Below are 27,390 nucleotides of genomic sequence, written 5' to 3'. Positions count from 1 at the left end.
TTTAATCCGAGTAATCTATGTTGAATGATGTACCTATTTGGTCTGTTTTAATGAAGTAGTCGTACATTTCCTCTTTATCAGTGCCTGTATAATTAAGTAATATCATCATCTATAATTAAAGGCCTACTTCACCGGTTTGAATATGAAGATGTATTGAATTCTGAGATCCTATGTAGTATAAATGTGCGAAAAAAATTGAAATCGGTTCATCCTAGCCTGAGAAAAGGCAGAAAGAGTGTTTTTTTTAACCCTATATTTCTCTTTCTCGTGACATCACAGAAAGAGAAATATAGGGTTAAAAAAAACTTAATTTGTAAATATTACTGTGATGTCTTTTACTGTGACATCACAGTAATATTTACAAAGTACGTTTTTTTTAACCCTATATTTCTCTTTCTGTGATGTCACGAGAAAGAGAAATATAGGGTTAAAAAAAACACTCTTTCTGCCTTTTCTCAGGCTAGGATGAACCGATTTTAATTTTTTTTGCACATTTATACTACATAGGATCTCAGAATTCAATACACCTTCATATTCAAACCGGTGAAGTAGGCCTTTAACACGTTTCATCACAATGACATCACAAACTATTTGTGTAATAATGCACAACAAACATGAGTGCGCTGAGCTCAATGCAGCTCATTTCACATTATATTTCTCTGTAGTGTTGTTGTTATAATGACCCAGCTAATGGTTAATGGACAGACTGAACACAGAGAGAAAGGGAATATGGTTTGGTCTGTTCAAGATCTGAAACGTGTACTAATGTCACTTTTGGGGTATTTACATAGACTAACATTTATTTCCTGGAAACTTTACCTAACCCTATAGCCTTCACCACTGACACAAAAATCTGCATTTTACTATTGGGGACACAGATTTTGTTCCAAATTGCAAAGGCAGGGCACACTTTGTGAAACCTCATGATGAGGAAGTTTAAAATATGCTAAAAGACGGTAGTGGATTAGGGGAGAGGTAAAAAAAAATTGGACATTGAGCTCCTGATAGCTATTTCTCACCTTTTTTAAGAGCTGAGCAACTTTTCCAACATCACACCCAAAATTTAAACGTTAACAAGAAAAACAAAAAGGAGTCCAAAAGCTGTCTGAACCTGATTTTCCCTGTTCCGTAGATGCAACATTTAGTCTCCGGGTTCATATCTTGTTTATCAAGTGTATTTAATGAATAGTTAATGAGTCCTGACTTTACTTCCACATTTAGTTCCGGGGGTTTAGTTCCCGAGGGACCCTCCCACAGACACCATATTCCCTATGGTCCAAAATAGCGGAACCCTGTGGTGCTCACAGTGACGTCCCGGATGTTTTGGTGCCCTCGGCCAAGTCTCATCCAGTGCCCCCGCTGAATAAACTGGGCTACTCAGAGATTGAATAAATTAGCATTTACATGTTCTAAAATAGTTTTTGATGAAAAATTGTTTCTTCCAATATAAAACAGTTTGAGTTGTTTGCTATAGTAACACATGGTTATATCTTAAATTAATACTGAATGGAATTTCAGTTAGTGTTGGAGTAGAGACCACCTAAAGCAAGACCAAGTCATGACCAATACCACTGACCAGACCATTTTACAGTGCGAGTAAAATGTAGAACATGCAAACTAAAGGCACTTCATAAACTGATCTGAAAGATACATATTCCCATAAAACATATGGTGTGTATATATACTGTATTATTCAGTGTGTGTGTATACACTATAAAGTAAATAAATATATGTACTGTGTGTGTATGCAGTGATTTAGAAAATAAAAAATAAAAATATTCAAAAAGACAAAGGTATAGTCTGGACAGAACAATTGACTGGGTGGGTTTTTGGCTCATGGGTATTTTAGGATATAAAGCTCTCTGCTTATAACCAATGAACTGAACATTAAGAGCTTTGTAAAGAAAGAAAGACTTTTTGGCAGATTTGGATGTTTTACAATGAAACGGGAAACGCTATTTCTGCTTTGAGGCATTAAACATTCTCCCTCTGTAGACCAATTGCTCTTTTCTCAGACATCCCGTCGTGTCTGCAGGGAGAAAGCAACATTAATGCCCGAATGATCAAAAAGCCGTCACTTAAACAGCTTTAAGAAGCTGCGTTATGAATCTAAAGGGGAACAAGAACCTCTGACCTTGAACATTAAACAGTTTGATGTGCACTTAAATTTTTTGATGGGTGGTAATGTCCAACACATACACACACATGTATTTTTTTAACAATACATTTCATCTTTATCGTGATATCTAATCTTTTTCTCAATTGCAATCACAATAACTGAATTTGTTAGCCAACACTGTTTATACAATTTCTCCTATGCCTCCAGTAATGAATTCAAAGGCTCACTCCTGTCGTCAGCATTTATTGGAGGTGTGGTTAGCTCGCTGAATAGCTGTACATCTTCTTTTTACACTTCCGATCTGTGTGTTAATGAGTGTTATATGAAACACTAAAATAAATGAAATAATAATGAATTTGAATTAAACTGATTGAAAAGGTTGGACTGATTTATTTTCCAATGAAGCACTTTGGTTTGATGTTTTGAAAGATGAGATATTAATGTAAACTCTTTAGTAAACTGTTCTTTCTACATTCCAGTCATAAACTCAGAGTAGATGGTTCAGGGAAGGAATATATTTACCAACCAATTATGTGTCTCAGAGGTGCGGCGCAAATAGATAATCACTTTATATCATAACGACCTAGGTGGTTCAGAGGACTACGTTAATAATCTGATATGAGAAACTCTCCTCTAATTGGCCCAATTAGTGTTTGTCCTATTAATTAGTAAAAAATCAAGTTGAGTCTGAACTGATCTGTCCGCTGATGTTAGAATATTATTACATTGTGCTTTCAGGCCGTTTCCTGTCTGCATCTGGTTTCTAAAAAATGTTTTTTCCCTTTTTGTTTCTTCCACAGCAACAGGCCTGAAGAACATGTTTACTCTCCTCTTTCCATGGTAACAACCATGCGTTCATCAGCATTCATCTCCTTCGCATGCCTCCTGTGAGAACTACACTACCCACAATACCTGTGAGCTGACACACTCAGACTGACATTTGGATCAGTTTAACAAACAATCTCAGAGGAACAAAGACAACTACAACTAAAACTTCAACAACGCTGCTGTGAAGAGCACAAACATGGCCAACAACACAGCTGAGCACCCTCCGGGGAATTCGGTTGCAGAGGGCAACCATGAAGGGGACTTTGGGGTGACCGTGGAGCAACTGAGAGACCTGATGGAGCTGCGAAGCGCCGAGGCCGTCAACCACATACAGGACTCGTACGGAGACGTGCAGGGCATCTGCCGACGCCTGAAAACATCACCTATCGAAGGTAAGACACTCCCAACACAGCAAACCACATCCAATCGGTTGAATCGTTCATTTCCTGTCTATTTCTACATCTAGAGTTTATGTTTAAAGAGATACTGTACAAATGTATGCATAATTAGTTACATATGGCCAAAATTGCATATTTATTCAAACATTTCTTTCATATTGTATACAAAAATGTTAGTATTCAACTCCCAAAGTTCAATGTTATCTACAGTAAAAGTTAAAAGTTTTAACCTTTTCACCTCCATGTGCATAATATCAGCAGTTTTTTTGTTGTTTCCCTAAATACTAAGTTTGTGGTTATTACCGCAAACCTAGCTCATAATAGCGTTATAATTCATCATTAAATTTTTCTGCTGAATTGTACTGTTCTTCGGTCGGTAGTAGGACTGAGTATTCCATCACTTAATCGAGTAGTCGGATAAGAAGCTATCAGCTAAGGGCTGTCAGCCTGTTTAATTCTCAAATTAGCTGTGTACACAACTGCTATGTTTAAGTGGGTACTCATGTGCAGGGCCGCCGCTCCCTATACGCAGAGTACGCAGACTGCGTAGGGCACCAAGTTCCTGGGGGTGCACCCCAAAAAAAAAAAAATGATATATATATATATATATTTTTTTTTTTTTTAATTAAAAAGGAAAAAGAGATGGTCCGGGGGCCCCCCAAAATAGTGTATTTTTTTTAAAAGTTCATGATAATCATTACATTACAAAAAATATATAAATTAGTTATGAACAGGCCCATCGTTGTTTTTTCTTAATTGTGTAACCTATCCAGGGGTGGATTACTGCACAGGCACACCGGGCACAGGCCCAGGGGCCCAAGGGCTCAGGGGGGCCCTTAGCCAGAGATACTGATAGTAACTTTTCATGTTGCATAGTCAAAGAGCTCAGTCACTGATGTCAATAACAGGGTCCAAAAAGGAATAGCCTAAATATAAATACTCATTAAAATGTAACAAGATAGAAATCATCATGGGCCCCTCAACTAGTAGGGGAGAAATACAAAAGCAAGTTAAAAACAACAGCATTAGTAGCTCTGTCTAAGGGGGTTGAAGGCCCCCTCACACATACACAAATAAACTTTATATGTGTGAATTCTAAATTGTTCATATCCACCCTTTATCTGTTGAAATGGGCCCCTCCATCATAGAACATGGGTCTGCAGACCAATCTACTGTTTTTACAGTTGCAGAGTAAAGAGTGCTACCTGTTTAAGAAAAATCTGAAAAATAATGTTCCTTCTGCATCTCAGGATTTGATATCTCTCTAGTCTCTAAAATTTCCTCACAAAGTGCACCAGGTTGATGCATTTTACTTTAAAAAGGTAAAAAAAAATCCACCCACCCCCCAACAAGGTACAGGGTCCCTCCAACAATACCCCAAAATCCTGTGGGAAACACTGACTGCCTTAATATGTTTTTGCCATTAATTGTATGTATCCGTGTAGAAAATTCAGTGTACCTGACTGGATAGGGACAAGTGGGGGGGCCTTTAAGAGTGTAAGCCCAGGGGCCCATTATCTCATAATCAGTCTATGATCCTATCACTCAATTCCTTTGCAAAGGCAGTTTTTTCACAAGTTAAGCTGTTCTTTCTGTTAGTAAATGCTGGCAAATGTGCCAAAAAGCAGTCGCAGAGATCTTGCAAGGGCAAAAAACTTTTGCTCGCGCCCTGCGGACGCGAGCTTCTGGGTGTGTTTTTTTTTTGGGGGGGGTGGGGGGGGCATCATTGACAATTTCTGCTTAGGGCACCCAAAAGCGTAGCAGCGGCCCTGCTCATGTGACATATCTTTTGAAAGCTGAGACTCTTGTGATTCGATTATTGCAATGATCCATTTCAAGATACAATCACAGCAACAAGAATAATCTATGCTTCTGTCAGACCAACAACAAGCAAACAAAAATCACAGTAATCCAACAATCGATTACATCCCGACAAAAATGTGCGTGTAGAATCGGCAAAGGTCCACATGATCCGATCCATTTATATGTCCAAAACACATTATTACCTCAATAAATCCCCACTGTCTGCTGTATGTATAACTGTCATAACTCCAATTCACATGTAGACATCAACGGTGTCTTTATTTGAAAATAGTCGCTGCATGCTTACATTTTGATTGACACATCAATTCACCATCAGGAGTCTATAATAGCCAATGAGAGTCCACTTTGAAAGGTCAGGTGTGTGCAGTGTAAGCCATGTGTCTAATAGCAATAATCATGTGTGAAACTCAGGTCTTGCATGGAATGGAAGTTATATAAAGCTTTGAATTGATCATTTTCAGTAATCAAGTTACTCGCGGAATGGTTTAAACCCTGTTCATTTACTTGTTATAGGTCTGCACATCAGGGGTTGGGAATAACTGCTTTAAATGATACTTCATTTGATCAAGATATTTGTTTCAATCATCAGTCAGGGATCAGCTGATTTGAATCTCATTTATTCAGTCACCGGCAAGATTGATTCACCAACAAAGAAAAGAAGGCAACTGCCCTGGGGAACCACTAATATCGCACCAAATGCAGGTTCTGCACCGTTACCTAATCTTTACTATAGCCAGCAAACGGCAAATTTATAGGGCCATCTTTTACTGTTTGGCATTCATGGCTTTAAACCGTTACATATCAAGTCTTCTCTAAAAATGGCCTGGCTGCAGGCAGCATTTTGAAAGCCTTGTGTTCTGCATAATTCGGGATGCCCGCAGGATCTGCAGGTCCCCGTACAGTTGTTTGCGGCACAGTTTTTTTTTCTTCTTTATATTGTTGCTGGCGTGTGTGTGCAATCAGGTTAACAAGCTGCGTATGTTGGGCTTAAAATAAAAAGTCTGCTGGGTTATGTTTTCTGCCTCGGTTGTTTCATTTGAATTAAAACGATTGTGTTCATTTTATAATTCACACAGAACATCACTCTTTTCTGTAATTAATGCTTTCACACAGGGTTTTTCCTGGCTCAGAATGGGCCTTTGGGGGGTCAGTACGCGACCGACTCTTTTTGGGGTCGCGACAGTAAAGGCAAACGGTTTGTGTATTTTAAGAGGGGTGTTGGGTTGGGAGAGGGGAGTTTCTGTCCAGCTCAAGAGCATTTCAGTCAGCCTGTCAATCACTGCGTTACCATGGAGCTCACTGACGCTTATGAAATAAACAACCTGTAGATATGAAGTCAAAATACTAATAATGACTAGGCCTACCTGTTTAATACTTTAATTGTTTCTAATTGATCTAAACCATGGAAGAAGGTAGGGCTGCTCAATTATGAAAAAATCATAATCATGATTATTTTGAGTAATCACATTGTGTTATCACGATTATTAAAGACAGTTAATCATTGATTTAAGAACATTATGCATTATGCATTTATTTTACTTTTAAGGTTTTTTTCTAAAAACACCATGACTTTGGACTTTAAACAAAGGCCTAATTGAACTGAAAACAGGGAGAATAGAAATAGGCTAAATAAGTGAAACATATTTTTAATAATTTAATAAAAATATGTCAAAATAAAAATAACCAGTTGTAAATGGTGTTGATAGGGTCTTTTGCTAGCATTGAATGTAAGGGCATGATTTATTTATGTCAAGGAGCTGGCTGGATAGGCAGTTGCATTGTAGTGTTGACAGTTGTGGTGGCAGGAGTTAAGGAGCTTTAAACTTCCTGTGTTTTTATTCATTGATTGCTTGGTCATAGACCACTATGACTCGACTTAAAGTGAATAAACAAATTGGTCGGGATGTTTAAAGGTGCAGATCAGGTCGTATATCACTTTTCTTTCTCTCTCTCTCTCTCTCGGTCGCGTATGTCATGTTACTCGCGAGTCCGCGCGTGACAAATCTTGCACATTATTTTAGTCTGTTGTGAGTCTGAAGTGTTTTCAGACAACACAATTAGTTTTACCTTTATTCTCGTCATCTACAAGTTTTTCAAAACACCCGGCAATGCGCAACATCTCCCTCGTACTCTCTGGACTAGCCGTTAGCGAAACTATCAGGTGAGGGAGGGGCCGAGCGGAGCTCACGGCTGAAAGGGTTTGCTGCATTTATAAGCCTGCATGCCCCGGCGAGCGGAACAATGATAGTTTAATAACGATTATCCCCGACCTGATTTATTTTTTTACAACTGAGATTGCAAGTAATATGACTGGAATGGCGCGGAAATGGAAACACATTTGGAGCCGTTTTAAGTAGATTTTTATTTATTTATCTATAAAAAAAAAAAACACGCTTTGGCGCTGAGGATTTTCCTTTGGGGGGCGCTAAAATTCCTTTGGCGGGCGCCAAATTTTTTTGAATGCAGGAAAAACCCTGTCACATGATAATCAGTGCAGGCATTTCCCCTTCCCCTTAAAATTAAATAACAATAAGCGGGTAAGCACGCAGGTTTAAGAAACGGAACCATACGTTCTGCTGATAGCAGGGTGAATACAATACACTGAATTTTTTTTCTGCATTTCGACTCAGGTTTTCTATCTGCGAACTGAAAACAAGAACAAGTAGATGCAAAACCTTGTAATTAAAACAAGAAAAAACTAAAATATATAACAAAAAGTAATACATAATAAAATAAACAAATACGGTACAGTCCTAGCCGACACACACACACACACACACACACACACACACACACACACACACACACACACACACAAACACCAGGAGGTGAAAGCATGTAGGGCATTAAACAATTATAATTCATTCAATCAGATGGACTTCTAGTAAGACATGGCCACGGTCCTTATTTTGTGGTGATAAATGATCAGTTTCGATTTCAGTCAGAGATTTGTGTGAGGCCAGAAAATGGCCGACATGCTGCTGCTGTTGTTTCTCGTGTGCGTGCGTGCGTGTGTGTGTGTGTCCATGGGTCCATTCCAGGATTGGAATTAGTTCCAGCCCGTTCCCCTAATGGCTCCATAGATCATTGCTGTGTTCCATTTAGTAATCAGAGGACAGCTGTAGTCGCGTCCTCCACACAAGAAGTTACTCACTTTAATGAAGAAACTGTAATTATATTTTCACTACAGACAGTGAGGGAGGGAGATGGGAGAGAAATAAATAAGGGGAAACCTACATATCAGGGCAAAAACACACAGAAGGATTCACTGTTACTGTTAACCAGAGTGATCCTTTTTGTCTGTGTGTCGTTCATCAGCGTCATTTTGTGTTTATACTATGCTTTTAATAGGACTTCAGTAATTCAGTATTTGATGTACATGAAGGCCATGAACTCCCATACCTTTCAAACTCAAACACCTCCACTTTAAAGGGCAGGCTTTCTGATGTATGTTAATAGTCTCAAAGCTTAATCTGTGTGATATTTTGGATGACATCACAATGACATCACCAGGGTTATTTTGTTTCCCACAGAGTCACAGAAAACATCACATTGGACTTAAAAGTGTAAAAGCAGTGAATTGGCCCCTTTTTCTGTGTTTATCATTCTGTGTCAGAGGCTGTGGTATAGCTGTAGTTTAGGAATGGATTTGTAATTTGTTGTTGGCATTCATCCTCTAATATCACACTGCCATATGAGCTGAATGTGTCGTAGATCATCGCACTGTGTCCCCAAGAACTGCAAAATGGCTGTGACATTTTTTTGATTCACTACTGTGTGACACCGGGTGGTGAGCAGAAGGTTTACAGTAGGACTGGGTTGCATAGATAAAACCATTTATCACATTATAGTTTAATTTTGTGGAATTGTGTATCATTGTGTTACAGCCAGATTGATAGATCAATAGATTAGTATTTCATCAGACAGAATTAAAATATATTGTCTCATCTTGTGGTTCTGATTTAAAAGAACAATCCCAGATCCAGTCTGTTCCAATGCTACATTTTGCCTCGAGTTTGGTCACACAGCCGCATTTATAAGCAGTCCAAAATGTGTGATGTGCGAGGAAATTGAGCTCTGATTGGTAAGAATTTCCATGCGGAAAAACTCCCTGGTAAGGGTTAACAGTAAACATAATAGAAGAATAGTGAACTCAGATCTCAGTCATTGTTTATAACAGGGGTTTTCAAAGTGTGAGAGAGTGAGCCCCCCCTCAGAGAAGAAATTTCAGCGGAGCCTCCCCCCTAATTTTTTTTCAAAATCCCTGTGTGTTTTGAAAGATCTTATCATTATTTTACATATTTTTGAAACATTCTAAACATCTTTGTGCGTTTTTAAACACATTTCTTTAAACATTTTAACATCTTTATCGACGTATGTTTTTGTTTAGCTTTTTTTAAATACATTTGAACATCTTTATCCAGTGGTTTAATCCTGCTTCCTTTAAGCATGGATAGTAGTGACTGAGTGTGCTATGGAGTGAGAGAGATAGGCAGAAAGACTTGCCCAAATTATTGACTATTGTTAAATGTCATTCACCCACCCAGTGTTTTTTCGCTAGTGCCTCCAATGTCCTGCTGGGTGAAATTAGTAGCCAGCAGAGATCCTGACCCTCCTAGAGGGGTCCGGGGTTATTTGTGTGAACAAATATTTTGGAGACGCTGGGTCGGATGAATTAGAAGCTATTGAAGAAAGACACATGGATTTTCCATAAAAATGTTTATTTAAAATAAAATATTATGCAGGGTCCTCTGGGTTGGGCTTGGAGCTCTTTTTCTTTAACGAGACATATTTCTCTGTAATATAGTGAATGCATTTAAATGCAGTGAGAGGAACGAAGCAGAAGAACTCTTGTCCAGCTAGGCTATTAACTATCTAGACCAAAACATTGTATTCCTTTTTTGTAAGATAACTTACATTTGCTTAAAGAGGACCTATGATGCTTTTTGACTTTTATGACCTATAAACGTTGTTATGATGATTCATAGTCATGCTTAACCATACTAAATTATCAAATAATGACTTACATGCATTTCGACGTATTCCCTGCTGACCGTCTGGGGTGTCTGTGCAGAGCACTAAACACTATTCTAGCCAGTCGAGAAGTCACGTCTTCAAAGCGGTCTACCCTTTCATAATTTGTGACGTCGCATAAAAATTTGTGACGTGACCACGCGGATGTTTCCATGTATGGTAATGCTGTCACTTCCCTGTCCGCGTCTGCCTTGCGCCCTTATAGGTGCATGCTCGCGCTTCCCGCCACTGAAAGTGTTCCGGAAGGAAGGTAACCAATCACAACGGAGTGGGGTTTGCAAGAGGGGGGGGGGGAGGGTAGCGGAGATGGCCGATGCACAGGCGGAGGGAGCGGAGATTGCCGAAGCACACACACTCAAGTGTTGACAGGACGTGCTGGATCGCCAAAATAAGAGAAAGAGCTTCCCGAAAATCTACATAGTTTTTTGTGATGTGATTCGTGTCAGGTTGCTCTATAGCAGTGTAAAACAAGAAATTAAGACCAGAAAAGTAGTATAATAGGTCCTCTTTAATATGATGTTAATATCAAAAACGCAAACAATTATTATTATTTTTTTCACATATTCATCCGCGCCCCCCCTGCCACAACTCCGCGCCCCACAGTTTGGAAACCACTGGTTTATAACATTGTTTGCATTTATCACTCACTTTAGGCATTGATAAAGTTTAAAAAATGAGACCTGGCTGCGTTTTGGATATTGGATTAATCTGCTACATTTTGTAGAAACTAAATAAACCAAGGGCTTTTAATCCTACTCATAAGTAGTGCAGTCATAATGTAAAGCAACAGGCTGGCTATGGGAGCTAGTTTGAAAGCAGATCAACAATGTCTCTGTGCTATTCTTTTGTTCACACCGGCCCAAAATAACTAAACCAAAGGAGTAAATGCTCAGAGTTCAATTCAACAGAAGCAAACAAGGCAGGTGTAAAAGCACCCTTAATTTAAAAAAAAGCTTTTTGCTGTTGTAAACATGGTCTTCATCAGTGGATGACGTTTTCTCAGTTGGAGATGGACTGAAAGTTACAGCTACTGAGCTGTCATGTCAGCTGATCAGTCTCCATGACAACTAATGAAGGGCATGCAATAAGGTGGAAAGCACCAGTTAAAGGTGAAGTGTGTAATATGACATCATCAAGAAAGTTCTACAAAGTTCTAGAATGCAACACTCCCTGGGTAACCCCAACCCTTTAGAATAATAACAGAAGCTACAGTGGCCTTCAAGGACAAGAACCATTCTAAATTTTAAACAATGCACCTGATGACATTCCAACTATGACACTTTCAAGATGGCGGCACTAGGCCTTGGTCCAAAATATGCAGATATATGGACATATTTGAGACCCTTTCTAAGGGAAAAAATAATAATTCAAAAAAATATTTTCAGCTATTATGCACTAAATTAAATGTACTTATGGATATTATAATTACTTTCTACAAAATCTGCTAGAAAATAAAACCCAAAATTCTACACACTGCAGGTTTAAATAAATGGAAAATGAATTTGAAAAGTTCTATGCTTTTTAATGTGAATCAACATCAACAAAAGAATTGTTCAAACCCACAACAAAACCTATTATAAGGAGAGGGTAAATGACAGAAGGCAAATACATTGGATGATTTGATGAAAATTGTTGACCATAAATAGAATAAAAAAGGGGAGAGGAAATACTAAAAATCTTATTTTGTCATTGCTTTAAAAATAGATGGTATTGTTTCTCTGTGACAGAAGGGAAACCTGCTTGAAAGGTGAGATTCACACAGGGGTTATCCGTTTCTCACCTTCACCTGATTTCTCACATTGATTCTGGTTGCTTGTCGTCATATAAACAGTCTGCGTCAGCCCGGAACTGAGGCTGAGAAGACTTTTTCTCACATCCTAAAATACAACAAAGAGAGGCCGTCTTCTAGCCAGTTGACAGTGAGCTAACCTGATCAGCCCAGTAACAGAAGCATACTGTTAGCAGTTAGAGACTTCACACAGTTATATTTAACCATGTTTCTCTATCAGCTCTCTGTTCTGACTGCGATAATAAGCTGTTTTCTTCAGCTGCTTCTACTTGCATCCTGTAAAATCAGATTCCATTTGGACACTTAGCGAATGTCATTGTCCTGTGTTCAACCTGACCACGCACCCACCCACACACACACACAAGCACGCACGCACGCACGCGTACGTTGTAAACACACACACACAAACAACTGCAGCTGTGCATCCCGCTGGTTAATGTGTATTGATGAATCGGTCTGCTGCCCCTTTGGAGGTTATTGATCGTCCCTCTCATCATTTTACAAAATCTGAGTGTATGTCATGTTGAGAGAAACGCAGCCTCTGAGCTGGAGACGCACAGCGAGAGATAAACATAATTTAAACAGAAAGAGACCCATATGCACCTAAAAACGATTATTTTCGGAATAATTCCAAAGAACAGCAGTGTGTTCTTCTCTCACTGCTCAGGTGAGAAGAAGGCAGGAGAGGATTTCTTTTTGTCTCTGTAGCATCACTTTTTATTCATGTAAAGGAGTTAGTTTACTTGAAACAAACATCCAGGACTCAGAGCCGAAATTGATCAAAATGGATTTAAACAGTCGGTGAGCGTCACCAGCCAATGATCAGGGCCCGGTTTCCCGATAACGTCCTCTCTTAGTGTAGCGGCTCCCCATTAGCCACTAGGCTGCATGTCGTTGGGTGTGTGACGCGTGCCTATAGCCTACAGTTGACAGTAAAACTTTGAATGTCCACTCGTTCTTTTAGCGTTTAAAAGTTTACTTTATTTATTTAAAACAAATGAAGTTTCGACTTGCTACATCCAACTACTATTCTGTACAACTGAGCTCCGTGGGCACGGTCGAAAACAATTTGCCTTCCGGCATGCAATCACCTGGCGTCCCTGCTACGCCTGATTTATAGCCTTGCATTGTACTGCCGCCAGGCGGTCAAATTAAGTAATACAAACAAACAAGGTCAATGGCTCTTACACTTAGCGAGCTACGAAGACTCCTACGTTATGACTTACCAAAGTTGTTTACTTCTGTAGTCGTGGTTCCCGAACAGTGTCTTAGGAGAAACACTCCTTACGTCGTTTGTACACTGCTGAAATCGGTTGCTCCGAGTTCGATTATCCATTTCCTGCTCATTTCATGCGCAGCTGCATCTGTATGCTGTCTAATCAAATCTACCCGTGCACTTCTAGTGTAATATAAAGTCATACATTAGTTTGTTGAATCATCATCTGTGTTTTGGAACTCTTGTTTTATAATCTAAGTATCTTTAAGAACACTAATCACGTTACTTGGTGGGTCAGTAATGAAACTGAAAGTAGATATAATAGGCTATCGCCAATAGCCTATATAAATAAAAACAGACGGCCCAAACAGCGTCCAAATGAGCTAAAATCCTAAATACAATAAACAGTAACATGGCACACTTATTTTAAGGTAAGCTCTAATTGATTATTCATTAATTTTTTCGCACGTTTACATGTTTTGAGGCGGAGGATCCGACGCACTCTGCCCGGCTCAGCTCAGCCTGCAGCTGAGCCGGTGTGGAACACAGTGCGGAGGTTCTAGTGTTAACCATGGTCGAACATACTACCATAGCCTATACTGATTTTTAAAAAAGATATAGAAACAGCGGAGGAGATGAAGATTGTTTACAGCAATTATTTTCATCATGAATGACTTGTGGCAGTTCCATGCGCAACATGGATGTCACTCGTGTCCGTTTTACGCATGGTGCTTTACGGAAGGAAATGTGGGGGTTTGTATCTCCGGCGATGCCACAGCGATCGCAGGGACTTTCACTTGTGTCATTAAACTTATAAATCTGACTGTATTTCATATCACAGGGACACAGCGATGACTGTATTTAATAACAAACTGATAAAAACGATCCGACTGTAGGCTATAGTGTATCACGTAAAGTATTTTCATATTGACGGACATCGCATCCATTCAGTTAAAGCTGCAGTTGAGAGTTTCTCCCTCCGAACGACAGCTATGCGCGTTCATGTGAATTCAGTTACATTGACAGGAGACAAACGCCATGTCCGATTCCGAGGTGATTAAACATTAGTAATGATAACTACATACGTACATATTGAGCATACATTTTAATCACAGACATACCATGTATGTTAGCTTAAAATCATTGTAAGTGTGCTGGTTGGCCTAACAAAAGTAGCTGTAACAGCCAGGCAAGATAGCAAACTAATTGTAACAGAGAGGTGGAGAGCGGAGAGGTGTGTGTGTGTGTATCTCCTACTATCTATGCTCCTGCTCTGACCGCAGCTGGGAGGGGCTGCTCGGGGCTGCTGCGTGTCAGTGCTCCCGCTGCTCGTTGAGAAGAGGTGATACTTGCTTTGGCGAAAAAAGTCACCAATAACACCAGAAAAAAAGCTAGATTTGTCGCTTGTCGCTGTTGAAAAAAAAAGTCGCCAGGGGGGCTGAAAAGTCACTAAATATAGCGACAAAATCGCTTTGAGTTGGCAACACTGAGCACAGGACGAGGGCTATATAGGGCCAGCGGACGTCCTGCTGCTAGCGGCAGGCAGCCTAGGGGCAGAGGAAGGGGACGAGGTCGCGGTCGGAGAGGTCTTGATGTGATGGGGCAAGAAGACATGGCCGGTGTACTTTTTTTCGAGCTCTCTCCGTCTATCTTTCAGCAGTTAACTTTTCAACATTCGTCTTTCCTCGTTTGCTGTCTTAGCGGTGTTAGTTGTTGGTATCCTGGGAATGGTAAATTGAGGGTTCGTTTGTGAAGACATTGCTACTCGCTGTCCGCCGTAGTAGCCTAGTACCAAACAGTAGGCTAGTGTCAGACTGCTAGGGTCGTGAACGCTCACGCAACTGACGCATCAACGTCGTTGCCAAGGTCCCACAGCCAATAAGAACGGAGAATCTGACCTCGCTCTGATTGGTCAAAATTAACATGAGCGGTGGCAATTTTGGGGGGCAGCACACAGAGGCAGGGGGGAGCAAAGTGATAAAAAAATATTTTCAGACCACTTCACCTACATATAGCTGAATGGCTATTATGACAGTTTTGCCAAATATTACAGTAAAAAAAACTCTCAACTGCAGCTTTAATGCTGATTGTCAAGTCAGTTAGATGACTAAAAAGTAGGCTACTTGTTCATATAGTTTGAACACTTTGTGAATCAGAGTTAATGGTATTCTGCTAAAATATATATTAGCCTAAGCATACTTTAAATATACGTGATATACACTATACAGTTGGATCGTTTTGAACAGTTTGTTATTAAATACAGTCATCGCTGTGTCCGTTTGATATGAAATACAGTCAGATTTAGTAGTTAAATGACACAAGTGAGAGCTGAAACATCCCTACGGTAGAGCTAAGAAGGCTCTGAGGGCGCTCCAGACCAACCTTACCAACGTATGACGTACGAAAGAGATTCGTAGCAAAGAAACGTTAAGTAGGAACTCTACGTAGGGGTTACGAATGACGTAGCGTTAAGAAGGCTCTAAGAAGGCTTTGGGAAACCGGCCCCAGATTATCAGGTTTATACATATTTAAAGTACAGACATTTGTCCCTCAGATAAGAGCTTCAGACTTAGGTCGTTGTGTGTTACTTACTTTATAAGTGACAATAAAAAGGCCTTCTGACGTCCTATATGACCGACCAGAGCGTCCGGACTGAAGACACATCTCTAGAAATCTTTTTTTTTTTTAGATATTTTTTGGCATTTTTCATGCTTTATTGATAGTTTGAAGAGACAGAGGTGAAATGGGGCAGAGAGGGGAGTGACATGCAGAGAACGACCGGGGGTGGGAATCGAACGGGTCTGCTGCTGGGCCCGGCCCAGGGGGGGGACGCCCTACCAACTGAGCTAAGGGCGCCCCACATCTCTAGAAATCTGATTTAAATTGCATTACAGATTAATGAAATTTCTCAAAAGTTCATATTTTTATCTGAAATCAATGAATCGTTCAGCCCTAGATGGGCATTAACTAACTTTGGCTTCCCAAAAGTAAGTAAAGTCAGTATTGGCTGATTCTGAACATTTGAAAACCTGTCAACACTGATATCACACTAATACATTTACAGTACTGACATCCAGCAGTACTGTTTGGGTAAGATGATCATAATGTAGTTTAGTGCATAAAATGTCAAGAAAAGGGTCAATTTCAATATCCCACAAAGCAAATGACTAATCAGCAGTCAAGGGTAACACACACACACACACACACACACACACACACACACACGCACACACGCACAGTAGTAGTGTATGAAGGTTCAGAGGTTTCTTCGCCTGCTGGCGTGTAAAATCTCTTATGAGCGCTGTGGTGTGAGAAGCGAGTCTTTTAGATTGAGCTGCGTGACCCAAGTGTCAGTCAATGTAACGCACACACACACACCAATACATACATTTACACATACAAATATATACACACACACACACACACAGCCTGAGGCCCTCCATGTCTCTGCCAGTTGAAGGCTAATGCTCCTCTGAGCGAGAAAGAGATCAAGACATGCAACGTTCTTTGTTCCTTTCTTTTATTGTATTTTTTCACTCCGTCACATCTCTTATAGTAACCTAAATTGTTAGTTGTAGTAGTCTATGCCACCCTCTGAATTTACTCTCTCTAGACCTTCCAAGAACTGAAAGTAGCTGAGAAAACAAGTCCATCCATAAGCTACACCCGCTAATGGATGCATTACAATTTGAACTCCGTGGTTCAGATGCAATTCTTATACTGTATGTGAGAGGCACAAACAGGAGGACTAAATGAAGTCATGGCTAATCTATTGGCTGTTGAAGGTCACAGGTTTAGGCTGATCCCAGCTCATGTTGGCCCAAAAGGACGGCTGCCAGGAAATCAAACGGATTCAATTTAAAAATCTAAATATTAGTTTTTTTGTTGTTTAAAGGGTTTTAAAAGGTACTTGCTTGAGGATTAATGAAGCTCAATCATTGCATTATTCTGCTGCAGAGGATGTGAGTCTCTCTATTAAAGAAAGTCTTTGGATGAAGATGGTACTTCATACGCCACACCCTGCCTGTTAGCCTGTATATTAAACTTTTCTGGTAAATCCAACGTTCTTTCAACCAAGATGGTTATGTCTGTTTCTACAATGACAGGAAAGAAAATAATCCAACTAAATTTTATTGTTATTAAAGAAAATAGAAGTTTATAAAACATATTAGCGTTGTGCAGTTGGGTTAAGCTTAAATTATAGCCATTCATATCAGCTTGCTTTCAACGGCGGATTAATGCAAATTTTTCGACTGACTCTTTGTCAATGTGTAGGCCTATATGATGTCATTTTAGTAAGGGGTCATATTCGTGCAGTTAAGATGATGCGTTGAAAATTAAGATGTTACTTGGAAATGACACAGCTCCCTTTGCTCCATTTGCAGAGCATGAACATTATAACATTTGGCCCCCGGACTGCAGATATCTCACTGTGTGTGTGGTGTGTACAAACGTGTGTGAGCTGTGTTACCACAGAGCATTGCATGCAAAACATCTCCACATATCTTCATGCACGTTTAAGCAGAGTGAAAAGGTTTTCTTTATTTTTAACCAGAAAGACCCAAGGAAAATTGTATGTAATGCATACAGTGCTGAAAAGGTTTTTAAATGAAGTCATTTTTATATCTTACTTTCACTCCACAGCGAATGGAGGAAGTCCAGACTTATCTGAGTGAGTGAAACATTGTGAAGCTCACAAGTACAGGCTTTCTCACACCAGGCTATAATTCATGTGGTTCTGGGACACATTTGCAACTGTTTGTGTCCCATCACATGGTTGCATTGGTTTAAATATGCAATTAATTTCCTTTTAAAATTTGCTTTGCACCTTAACATACTTTAGTTTTGGTACTTGAACTAGGTCAGATGCAGCTGAAGCTTAAATGCGACATTAGCATCACTTGTGTGTTGTGTCTGTCAGTGACTGTTAGTCAAGCTATGGAAGTGAAATGACACAAAACTGCAGGATAATGATAGAAAAAAGTAGAACTGGTGGATGAACCAAAGACGGATATATAAAATGAAACCTCTGCCTCTGTCGTGGGCTACAACAATTCTGAACAATGAGACTGGACATATACCTGCTGCTGTGGTTTCACGTGTCAGAGAGAGAATGAATAAAAGTGAAAACAACTGTGCGGTAAAAGAAGAAGCTGCGCGTTGGCTGCTCAAGCTGTGAATTGGAAGAGACATCCTTTTGGAACAATGCCGTTCTTTTTAGCTGGAAGCTGAAATTCATTCAGATCTGTGACAGGCGAGCATGCAGCAGCCCGCTCTACTGTTATTGAACATCTTCTTTATTCTGCATCTCCACTGGGACGTTCACCATCACACCGGCCGACGCCATGCACCAGATGAAACCCTCTTCACGATCACAATTATAGAGCAGAGATCTAACAGACTTCGTATCGATCAGAAGGGCAGTGAAGGTGCTCTGTGATTGTGATTGTGTTTTTCTTTACTTTATTGTGACAACAGCTTGCAGCATCAATCACTGGCTTCGTAATGATCGAACCAAACTTTGAACTCAACCTCAGCGTGATGAAACATTGCTGCTGATGGCTTTGGCAGCCGGTTTTATTTTTTAAATCTGTTTGTGCAGCAGCTGAGCTCAGTCAGTCATGTTAGGAAGCTGCACTGTTGATATTCATGTACAAGTCTGCGGTGGAGCTTTTTATTAACTTATCATCTCATCTTATCATCGATGCACCTCCATATCTTTTTACTTCATCTCATCTCATAACTGTATCTCAACATCTCATCTTCTGATACTTCCTCTCAGCTCATCACATTACTTAATCACCTCTCACCCATCTCATTTCACCTAAAAGCACATCACCGGATGTCTTCTCCTCTCACCTCACTTTATCTCATCTCTAAGAATCTTGTGTTGTTTTGTGTCATCTCATACAGGACTGTGAATATTTTGGAATCCCACAATTCTATTAGTTTCCGATTCTTGGGGTCTCGATTCGATTCAAAATTGATTCTCGATTCTAAACGATTCCCCATTCAAAATCGATTTCCGATTTATTTATTTATCTACTCCAGTCTGTACTATAAAAACGCACGTATTGCAAGTAGCCCGATAATTTGGTTGGTGCAGTGAGGGTGAAGTACCGCCTAACAGCTGATCCCTTTGTTCGCTCCATGCAGTACTAATCTGTGCATGCTGCGTGTGCTGCCGGAGCATGACGTAATGACGTGTGTCGCACACATAGAATTTAAGTGAAGTTATTGGCTCAATGGATTAGCCTCATTGTCACGATACCTGATCTAGCTATTGGGTCAATATCGGGGTCAATACCTGGATTGGTGCGTCCCTCGATCACTCCATCTATCATCCCTTTAACCACCTTTAATTTCAGATCACACATTGGTTTAGACCTCACCAGGTCTAAGCCAATGTGCCAATCTCGTTTAATTTCAACCCCCACATCTTTTCTGATGTGGTCTCCTCTAATTTCATTATTATCTCACTTGCTCTCATGTCCTTATTCCTTTCACCTCACCTTGTCTTCTTTATCTTAACCTTTCACTTGTTAATTAAATCTAACATTGAAGCCATATAATTAAGGTTACATGACATGCGGACACTAGTACATATGTGTGATGTGGCTGGGTAATTTAATACTAAATAATAAACTGGTACCTTTTCTAATCACTGCGTCCAATGAACAGAGAGACAGATGGAGTCAAGAGGAAGGGGAGAGGAACTCTTTATTCAGTCTGTCTGGACAGAATTGTTGTCAAGGAATAAATAAGGCCATTATTTAAACATGAGACAGAAACATGTCCAAGCTCATGCTACTGCTGACTTACAGAGTCCTCCTTCATGAGAAATCCTGGCAGTGAAGCCTGTTGACATTCAGATCACGTTCCACTGCACATCTCCCAATTCCTCCAAGAATCCACAGCAGCCATGTTGCTGCCCACACAGCCATGCAGAGGACACCAGAGAAAAACACCCAATATTCTTCAGTGAAGCTACTTTTCATTCAGTCATTTGCGCCTGTTCCATCCTGAAGTTGTTGCAAATAAACACTGTTTACTGAAGTTAAAGTTAATGAGGTCCTGTGGTGAAGCTCCGCTCAGCAATTCCTCCGGTATTAGAGAGTGAAGATCAACACGAGCTGCTCATTACCGTTTTATTAATTGATGAAGTATCATATCAATAAACTGCGCATGGTGGTTTTTTGAAAATTGGCTTTTCACCCAGTAAGCAAGGAGCTGTAAAGACAAAGCCATCCTACTGTGCCTCCCTTGTAAGCATCTGGTTCGATTGAGAAGTCTTTTTGAGTATAATGCCTTTATATGGAGAATAAATGATCAGTCAGATGTGAGTCACTGCTGGAAGATGACAGTCACAGCTTTGGAATCAGTAACACACAGATATTGTTTGGTCTTCAGTGAGCAGAGGATTGTAGGATGTTTTTTTTACCAGGACACAAGGATAGACATCTTATTTCTGATTCTTCACCTAACTGGATCAATTAGTTGAAGAAATCCTGTTACTGGGATTGAAAGAAGTTTGTAGACGAGTACAATGACAGTACATATCCCATTTGGTTATTCCGACCTTATTTCACTTGTATTGCTTTTTGATCGTTGGTTGTCGGATTATAGGACGTGCAACTAAGCTTTCAATTATGATTTCCTTCAGTCTGTGGAATTAAAAAAAAAACTGCTTAAGACAAACCATTTTTGTAATTTATCTTAAGGATATTTAAAATTGTATTTCTGTTTTTTCCCCTTGTTCTGTATTTTGGCTGATTTTTGCATTTATCATCTGCTGCTCTATTCTTTTAATTATTTTTCTTGCATTTGTTCTGAAGCACTTTGTGAGGCTCTTGGAAGGTGCTATACAAATAAACTCATGATCATCTTCCTGTGAGCCAGCTGATCCAGACTGGGTTGGTCCGATCAGGTGGTGTGTTGTTAATTGACTGGCTTGGCTCTGGTGGAACAGCAGACTGTGTGTTCAACAGGGTGGAGGTCAACTCAGGCTGCTACGGACTCATCACTTACACCGACAGTACACACCAGTGGTTCCCAGCCTGGGGTTGGGTCCACAAATTGAACTCTAATAGCATTTTGGCGTATTCGTCTTTATTCTTGACATTTCTCGACATAATGAAAAAAAAACTTCCTTAATCTGATTTTTTTTTCCTCTGCTGTGGCGCTCAAACTCTTCTGTACTTTAGTATGTAGTACTATGTAAAAAGAAAGTATGTGATTTGGAACGCAGGGATAATCCTGATATTTTAAAATAAGTAAAAATACAACTTTTGCTTTGGAACTGGTGACTATCAAAGAATTTAACTATGCTGCTAAAATGTTGGCTATATCGGTTCTATATTTAAAGCCACTACGGGTAACATGGCACGTTGGCGTCCCCTTTGGACAAAAGCGGTGGTATTTTTACGACGTCCGCTGTCGCAAAGCGCGTGCCAGGCGCGTGAGTGTGAACTGAGACGGGAGCAATAGAGTGCATGTCCGTGTGTTGAAAGTGTGAGGACTCTTTTCGGCTCCGTGAGAGTGGTTTTGACACTGCATCAACTAATGCCAGTCACTGCCACACACACCTGATTGCAATGAGTTGAGCAGTGTCACCTAACTACTCTCTCTCTCACGGAGCTGAAAGATTACGTGTCCGACCGTGTCCGACTCCTCACAGAAAGCGAATGAACGAGAGACGGCAGTTAGTAGCCTATGGATCACGATGAGGTAATGTGTTTATGTTGTTGTAAATAATTACTATTTCAGATAATGGTTATCTGATGATGGTGAAGCAAAGCAAACTTTGTGTTAGTACCAACCGCTCATTCATTTAGGAGTAAACACTGCAGTCTAGTTTCGCTCTCGTGAAATTTTATACACGTTGCTTGGCAACGCCCTCGTCCCCCGTAGCCTATATCACTCTCCCTTTTAGCTTTTCATTGCATTCTCTTTTTTTTCTTTGATGGTTCAGCCCCGTTATCAGTCATTATGACAACAAATAACTGTATCAAACAAGGCTCCCGCTCCCCTTCCCTCACCTGGAGGGATAGGCTTCTCAATTCACGTTGCAGCGCCACACTGAAATCTGCGACCAATATGGATATGTGACCATAGAGCCTGCACGAGCGAACCGAAAATCGGACTGGGTGTGCGACCAGACCAAAAGGAGTAATAAAAACTATTTAAAAACGTCTTTCTTTGCACTGATGGTCTCGTTTGCTGTTAAAGGTAATTTATGATTATCAGAGGAAACATGAGGCTGTTTAAAAGATATTTAAATGTTACTCGTAGCCGCTTTAAAATTCACTTATTTTTTTTATATATTTATACTACTTAATTAATATTTGCTGTTCATATTTATATTGTCCACCTAGTGGATTGCTGCGGGTTGTCGAACTCTGTACAATGACAATAAAATAATTATATTCCAATGGTTGTTTAAGTGGGTCACATGCTTAAAATGTCAGGTACCCAATACTTACAGCTGTTTATAATTAAATTATAATCGTGGGGATTACTTTTCCAATCTGTCTGGCTGCACCTTAATGCTCCATTTGTCTGGGCTTTAAGTATTTACTGAATATACCTAAATATATAATTTCATGAAGCTGTCAGTCTAGCGACTGTTGTAGTGTGTGTAGATGAGTCTTGAAATGTGAAGAGTGAATCCAAGGCACCGAAGAAAAGGCTTTTTTTAATGACGATGAAATACATGCTTAATGAGACATTGAGTTACAGAAGGTATTCGAACAGATGCTAACCCAGATGTGAAGTCGAGACCGCTCTATATTGTGCTTGAACATCCATTGAACTATGTTAGACCTGGGGGACAAAGGTACATCGTGTTTCTGCACAACTGCTGCTGCTGCCTGATGTTTTGGTGCTATGATATTGTGGGACCCAAGATGAGAGAATTTAGTTCATAAGACATAACAACAAGTCTTTGACTGTAAAATTTACTTCAGAAAGAGAAAAAAAATTCAAAGCCAAAAGTCAACCTTTAAAATATACAGAATACAGAGTGCTTAATGATTCCAAAGATTGTACTTGGATTCATTCCCCCTCCACTCTAGTTATTTCCTTATTTTCTTTTGAAAAATGTCCTCTATTGACATGAATATTGATGCCTTGTGTTAATGTGCTCTTCAGGTCTTTCAGGTAACCCAGTCGATTTGGAGAAACGTCACACGGCGTACGGCCAGAACTTCATCCCTCCCAAGAAGGCCAAGTCGTTCTTGGCCCTGGTGTGGGAGGCTCTGCAGGATGTCACACTTATTATCCTGGAAATCGCTGCAATCATCTCTCTGGGCCTGTCCTTTTACCATCCACCAGGGGGCGATAGTGAAGGTAATGTTCGAGACTGAACTCAAAAATAAATGCTAATGCCAAACCTCCATTTTTATTTATATAAAATTCTATATTTTTGTACGCGTACATTTTGGAAAATGCAACAATCTGGAGGAGTTTTCATCCTATATTGAAAAGATATTATGGGTATGCTTTAAGCAGTTTTATTTAATATATATATAAATATATATATAATATCAGCTCGAAGAATACCAAAAATGTATTTTCATTAAATGTGATTACTGCAAGGCCAACAACAAAATAAAACACTAAGTTCCAATATTTGATATAATTCCTGAAAACACTCCTCAGACCTTCATGTCGGAGAATTAAAATGGACATAAAATATAACTAAGCAGTTAAATTACTAAATTAAATCTGTCATTTCTTAATCAAATTTCTAGTAAGTGTAATTTATTAAAATGTCATTCAACTATCCACATTTGGGAGGGGGCCCCAATACTAGATATTTATTTATATTAATTCATTTTTTCCCTTTTAATTTATTTTATAAATGCGTTTCTTTTTCATTAATTTTTTATTTTATATTACTTCATATTTATTTATATATTTGCTTATCAACAGTACTTTATCCTGGCTATGGCCCTGCAAAAAAATCCAAAATGAAACAAATGTAGAATTGAATATACATGATATAAAAAATAATAATAGAAAAGTGAAATTCACATCAAAGCATTTGTTGTTGAACATATTGCTGCTAAAAATATTCTTATCGTATTTGAAGCTGTAAGTTAGTCACAGTTTTAGTATTGACAGAGCTAACTGACCTGTTTGTTTCCTTGTCTTTTCGCAGCATGTGGCGAGGCTGCGAGTGGCGTGGAGGACGAGGGCGAGGCGCAGGCTGGCTGGATAGAGGGCGCTGCCATTCTGTTCTCGGTCGCCATTGTGGTCCTTGTGACGGCCTTCAACGATTGGTCCAAGGAGAAGCAGTTCCGTGGGCTGCAAAATCGCATCGAGAGCGAACAAAAGTTCACCGTCATCCGCAAAGGCCAGGTCATCCAGATCCCTGTAGCCGAGATCGTGACAGGAGACATCGCTCAGATTAAATACGGTACGAGACACATTCAGTTTTAAGACAGACTCAAACAGGACGGGAGGGTTCCTGCCTTTTGTCGTTCCTGATTTTTGTAGTTTTTCCTTTCCTACATTTATAAATGATAATAATGTTTTGAGAGTTTGACCCAAACCTCTTAGGCACAGACAAATCACAAGAAATGTCTTTATGAACCACCTGTGAACAGTAGGTGATTGTCATCTTGAAACGGAAAACGTCCTTCCCCAAACTATTGTCTCAAAGCTTTATACTAACTATCAATGCTGTCTGATTTGCTATATAGTGTACAGCTGATGGAATATCTTCACATACACAAATGGTCAAGGAGGATCAAAGAAAACTTAGATACAAGGCTAAGCTGAGGCTTCTTTTTTTTATACTTTATTGTAGGATCATATAGTATTCTGATGAGTTATGTTTATATTTACATCATCCTACAAACAATTTTTTTTTATAAATGTAAACAATATAAATAAATGAATAAGTAAATAAATAAACAAAAACAACAAAATATAGTAATGATAAATAATATATATATATATACATATACACATACACATGCATATATACACATACATATATATATATACATATACATACACATATATATGTACACGTACATCCACCTATGCCTAGGCCAAAATATATTCATCAGTACACATATACTACATATGAAAAAAATAAAACACAAAAAAAAGAACACAGAAAGTATATATTTACACGAGTTAAACTCTTCCAGCTCTTCACGACTATCTTCAGAATATTAATAATACTAGTTTAATTACAATCCATATATGTTAACCATTTATTCCATCGTATCGAAAACTCAGTTTCTAGGTTTCTAATTCTATAGGTAATTATTTCCATTTCTAAAATATTATTTACGTTTGACTTCCAGTTTTTAAAAGATGGTGGACTAGGTTTTAGCCAGTTCCTTGTTATCTGTTTCATTGCTGCTATCCTAAGTATCCTAAATAAGTATTTGTCTCTTTCTGATATGAGTTCAGCTGGTGTTACACCTAAAATTAAACATTTTGGTTCAGGTACCTGGTTAATTTGGAAAAATTTCACAATAGAATTTGCAATCAGTTGCCAGAAGGTCTTTAGTGATGGGCAAAAGTAAAAAACATGTGAATGGTCTGCGTTATTTTCCCCACAATTTCTCCAACAATCTGATGAATTTAATGTCCTAAACTTTGATTGTATTTTTGGTGTGATAAAGAATCTTGTGTATATTTTCCATGTGTACTCCCTCCAAAACCTAGAGTTTGTTGTTTTATGTATTGTTTTTTAAATGTTTTCCCAGTCCTCTTCTTTTAACTGTCCCCCTAATTCTAAGTTCCACTTCAATGCCACTGTGTCTTGTGTTTCATTCTTTTCTTGTAGTATTTTATATATTTTGGAAAGTGTATTCTTGATGTCAATATTATAGTTTTTAATCATAAATTGTACTAAGGGATGCTGCTCGTGAATGCCTGCTCTTTTTTGAAAGGTTTTTATATAGTTTCTAAGTTGTAAATATTTGTAGAAATTTGACTGGACTAAATCATATTTCTTTAAAATATCATCAAAGGAATTTACTTCATACTTAGTTATTATTTGTGAATATATTTGTAGTCCTTTTAAGGACCAGACTTTTAAGACACTGTCCATTTTGTTTGGTTTGAAATCTGGATCCCATGCCATTTCTCTAAAATAGAGTAATTCCTTATTTATATCATGTTTTTTCAAATGTGTTTCCAATTACATAAAGTATTGTTAATCCATCTATTTTGCCCTTTCAGTTGTGTCATATCTTTTCTATCAATGAATGGTAATGTTTTTATTGAAAATGGAGTTTGTTCCTTTTCATTATGTTATTTATTTGTGTGGCATGAAAATAGGTTTGGAGGTCTGGAAGTGCTAGTCCACCATGTTCTTTCGATTTTATTAATGTTTTAAATTTGACCCTTTTCCTTTTGTTATTCCATATAAACTTAGTTATTATGCCATTCCATCTTTTAAAACTTTGGGAAGGAATTAATGTTGGCAGATTCTGAAAAAGGAAAAAGAATTGTGGGAGTATCATCATTTTAATTGTGTCTACTCTACTAAAAAGAGAGTCCGGTATAGTTTTCCACCTGTTCAGATCCTGTTTGATTTTGTTCTCTAGATTCTGATAATTAACTTCGTGAACTTTACTTAAATCTTTATGGATTATTATTCCTAAATATTTCAGTTTATCTTGGTTCCACTTAAATCTGAGGTTTCCTTTAGAGTAATCTGTCAGTTGTTTACCTATGCATATAGACTCACATTTATTTTCATTCATTTTGTATCCTGAATGGTCACTGTATTCTTTTATTGTTTCCATTAGTTCTGGGAGTGAGTATTCAGGGGAAGTAAAATATAAAATAATGTCATCTGCATACAATGCTAATTTATGAGATTATTGCCCTATAGTTAATCCCTTTATGTTGTCTTGTTGCCTGATTGCTTCTATATATAGCTGAGGCTTCTTAATCTTAATCTTTTTTTTTTTTTTCTTTTTTTCTTTTTTTTTTACCGTTAAAGGGTTTCTCTGTTTTTTTTGTTTTTGTTTTTTCAGAATAGAGGGTCTGAGACAGAAGGTGTTGTATACGGAGTCAAATTGTTATTAACTAAAAGAGTCAGCTCTAAGAAGGCAATTTCACACTCTGCCTCCTCCATCTTTTTTGTAAACATTGGTCTGAAGAATCACTGATTGGGTCCTACGTGAGCAAACTGTGGATTTCTTGGACG

The 27,390-nt window shown here is 38.8% G+C and overlaps 1 protein-coding gene across 1 annotated transcript in view; it reads left to right on the top strand.

Moving 5' to 3' along the window:
* Positions 1-27,390, top strand: part of LOC307248906 (plasma membrane calcium-transporting ATPase 1-like) — a 109,968-nt gene that overhangs the window by 36,823 nt on the left and 45,755 nt on the right. Inside the window, exons 2-4 of the mRNA XM_080025449.1 lie at positions 2,920-3,339; positions 23,358-23,555; positions 24,370-24,627. Of these exons, the coding sequence (XP_079881575.1) occupies positions 3,144-3,339; positions 23,358-23,555; positions 24,370-24,627 (652 nt within the window). The 5' untranslated portion in view covers positions 2,920-3,143. The remainder of the gene's footprint in view (positions 1-2,919; positions 3,340-23,357; positions 23,556-24,369; positions 24,628-27,390) is intronic.

Source organism: Ammodytes marinus (genome assembly GCF_949987685.1).
Source record: "Ammodytes marinus genome assembly, chromosome: 4".
Taxonomy (NCBI): domain Eukaryota; kingdom Metazoa; phylum Chordata; class Actinopteri; order Uranoscopiformes; family Ammodytidae; genus Ammodytes; species Ammodytes marinus.
The sequence above is the reverse complement of the archived record's forward strand: the minus strand, read 5'-3'. Positions and strand labels throughout refer to the sequence as shown.